At 43.4% G+C, this 3724-nt stretch overlaps 1 protein-coding gene across 1 annotated transcript in view; it reads left to right on the top strand.

The window, feature by feature from the left end:
* The window catches only part of PRMT7 (protein arginine methyltransferase 7), a 50014-nt gene that overhangs the window by 8363 nt on the left and 37927 nt on the right, over positions 1-3724 (top strand). The window contains exon 3 of the mRNA XM_012811098.2: positions 2778-2814. Within this exon, the coding sequence (XP_012666552.1) occupies positions 2778-2814 (37 nt within the window). The remainder of the gene's footprint in view (positions 1-2777; positions 2815-3724) is intronic.

Here is a 3724-nt window from a genome sequence, read left to right as displayed (position 1 = left end):
AGTCGTAATTTGTTGCCCCTTGTTGAATGCCATAGTGTCATCATAGCTCATAGCAACCTTCAGATCTTGGGCTTGAATGATCCTCTTGCCTGAGCTTCCCAAGTAGCTGGGACTACTACAGGTGCTCACCACAGTGCCCAGTAGTTTTTTTTTTTATCTTTTTTTTTAAGAGATGGGGTCTTGCTTTTGCTCAGGCTGGTCTCAAACTCCTGACCTCCAGCAATCGACCCATCTTGGTCTCCCAGAGTGCTGGAATTACAGGCATGAGACACTGTACCTGGCCTCCAGTTCAAAAGTTAAAAGACCGTGCAATTTTATAGAAGTGACAGAGATAGAAAATTACAGCACAGCGAAATAAAGGCCATTAGAAATGGGTACAAAAGGTCACAGAAGCAGCCAGAACCTCTGGACTTAGAGGTGTTGATGTCTGAGTGATTTCTTGTATCTGCAGGGAGGGAAATAAAACTCTGAGCAGCAGGGATTACTCTGTAAATTTCCAGATGGGCTATTGTGGGGAGTGGCTTAGCAGTTTAATGTGCCTGGAATGTGGCACAAAAGTGGGGCTGGCGTGAAAGAGGCTGCTGAAAAGATAGGCAGGACTTATGATGTGAAATGTCGGGCAAAGTGCAGGAAGAGAAGTATGAGGTTAAGTCCAGGCTCTTCTGGGCAATTGAGATACTAAACAAGGGAGAGAGAGGATTGGGTTGAGTTTTGGATCATTTACTGAGAACAATGTGGGAAATAGGTTGGAGGGAGTGGGGACCTTTGGGTGGATATTAGAATCCCAAAGTAGAAACAGCAGAGGTAGAGGAGAGGAGGGGACAGCTCGAGGGAGCTTGTGTTTGGTAACCCACTGGATGCAGTGATGGAGAGAGAGAAAATTCAAGATGCGTCAAGATTTTCTGGTTAGAATGACAAAGTAGATGGAGCTGCTGTTCCCTGGACAGGAGAACCTAGGAGGATAGGTAGAACCAGAGAATTTGCCATTGTTAAGAGTTGAAGCCGGGAGAGGTTGCAATCATTCAGAGGGGTTGTAGAATGTGAAAGGTATTCCTCCTCAAGAAGGAATCTTGGAGTAGAGGAGGCAAAAGGAGAACCAGGAAGGAATAGGCCTGCATGGAAAGGAGGAAGGAGGGCATATCTAGCAGGGTCAGAGGCTGTGGAGAAGTTCTGGAGGCTGGTGACTGGCATTAGCTACAGGAGTGAGTTGGTGGTATTCACAGAGAGTGCTATCAGTGGAATGGTGGGGAGTGCTATCAGTGGGTGATGAGGCCAGGAAGATGAGCCACAGGCACTGAGCCAGAAAATGCCTTTTTTTTTTTTTTTTGCAGTTTGGCCGGGCCTGGGTTTGAACCCGCCACCTCTGGTATATGGGGCTGGCGCCTTACTCCTTTGAGCCATAGGTGCCACCCAGAAAATGCCTTTTAAAAAATGTGTAAGCTGGCCAGGCATAGTGGCTCACACCTGTAACTGTAGCACTCTGGGAAGGTTGCTTGAACCCAGGAGTTTGAGGTTGTAGTGAGCTACAGTGATGACACTACACTCTACTCGGGGACAAAGCAAGACTCGATCTTAAAAAAAATGGTGCAGTGGTATGAGCCTGCAGTCCCAGCTACTTGGAAGGCTAAGATGGGATAATTAATTGATGAAAGTAATTTGAGGCTGCAGTGAGTTGTGTCTGTGACTAGCTACTGCATTCCAGACTGGGCAACATGAGATCTGTCTTTAAAATAATTAAACAAAAGTGGACAAAGCTGTTGACCACATTTCAGCTAACCATCTGTAGCTGCATTCGGATGTAAAAACCTTGGTGTATCATAAAAGCAGAGAACCCCATTCTTGGAGTGCAGAGTATAGAGTGTGGACACCTGTGTCACAATTGCCTGGAGCAAGCACCAGTTCAAGTGCAGTGTTCCAGACTCCAGCCTGATCTTCTGAATCAGCATCTCTATGATTGTGTCCTGGGAATCTGCATTTTAGCTAAGGTCTCCACTGATTCCGGTGTTAACCCAAAGCTGGAGGGCCTCTGTTTAAGAGTGCTTTAGCTCTGCCCTGGGACTCCCGAGTTCTGGGTGCTCCTCCTGACCCTGCCAGAGGGCTTTCAATTTTGTGAATTACTATAGTTGGAAATATTGATATTGACTGAAAGTGATTCTCTTTCCTGTAATACTCTGTGTTTGGTGAGTGTGTAGTTTTCTCTGATGATGTCAAGTGAGAATACAAGGCAGGGGACCCCTCACAAACCCACCAGCTGTATGCCAGTATCTCTCCTTCCGCAGTTCCTCAGCTTAGTGTTACATCAGGTTATTCCAAGGTGCAGATGTATGTGAGATTAGGTTAAGTATTAGGCAGAGTGGGTATGAGTTGTTCCTCTAGTGGGAAAAGTATAATGTGTAACATGGTCAAGATGCTTGTGGCGAGTACATCTGTCTCTGAAATTTTTTTCTATAGTACTGGAGTATAAAATAACTGTTGAAATAGTATAAAATGGCTGGGCACAGTAGCATATACCATTATGACTGGAGGCTGAGGCAGGAGGATCTCTTGAGCCCAGGAGTTGGGAGACTCTAGTGTGCTATGACTGCACCTGTGAATAACCACTGCACTCCAGTCTGGGCAATATAGTGAGACCTTGTCATAAACAAAAAATAGTTTAAAATGGATGACACGTTTGTTTCATCTGATTTAGGAATGCATTTATATATGTGAATACTCTTATGTGTTGATGTGTTTCCTTATTAGCAAAGTTTTCTGATCTGTCCTTTTTGTTTTTTTAGGTCATCCTACGCAGATATGCTGCATGACAAAGACAGAGTAAGTGTCAAAGGATACTCTTACCCCACTGTGGTGTCTTGAAATCTTGGATTACCAGGTTAAAAATCCCTGGGGGTGATGTTGTTAGAATGGTGCTGAGAGGCAGTGTGGTGTGTGTCCAGGGAATCAGTTGGGAGGCTGGGTCCTACTTCTGGATGTTTTTTTTTTTTCTTGAATTTCTTTTCTTCTCCAGCTTTCTTAAAATACAATTGACAAAAATTGGCTGGGTACAATGGCTTATACCTGTAATCCATATACTTTGGGAGGCTGAGGCAGGAAGATGGCTTGAACTCAGGAGTTTGAGGCTACAGGGAATTGTGATCACGTCAGTGCATTCCAGCATGGGTGACAGTAAGAATTTGATTCTTAATAAAAAAGTATATATTTATATTTACACTGTACAGTGTGATGTTTTGATATAGGTATATGTTGCACAATTACTGAATCAAGAAAGTTAATATTCGTCACCTTACTCTCGTTTTGTGGTGAGATCATTTAAGATCTGCTTCTTCAGTAATTTTCAGGTATATAATACTTTAACTGTAGTTCAGCATTCCAGAATTTATTCATCCTAACTGAAACATCCTAACTAAAAACATACCCTTTGATCTCCCTCCCTCAAGCAGCCACCATTCTCTCTACTTCTACAAGTACAACTTTTTAATTTTTATTTTATTTATTTATTTTTGAGACAGAGTCTCAAGCTGTCACCCTGGGTAGAGTACTATGGCATCACAGCTCACAGCAAGCTCAAACTCTTGGGCTTAAGCGATTCTCTTTTTATTTATTTATTTATTCTTTTAGCGATTCTCTTGCCTCAGCCTCCGCAGGCGCCCACCACAACGCCCAGCTATTTTTCTTTCTTTCTTTTTTTTTTTTTTTTGAGACAGAGTCTCACTTTGTCGCCCTC

The sequence above is a fragment of the Otolemur garnettii genome, unplaced genomic scaffold, assembly GCF_000181295.1.
Source record: "Otolemur garnettii isolate 467f Iridium unplaced genomic scaffold, OtoGar3 scaffold00151, whole genome shotgun sequence".
Lineage (NCBI taxonomy): Eukaryota > Metazoa > Chordata > Mammalia > Primates > Galagidae > Otolemur > Otolemur garnettii.
Note: the sequence above shows the minus strand (reverse complement) of the source record. Positions and strands in the feature narration are given on the sequence as shown.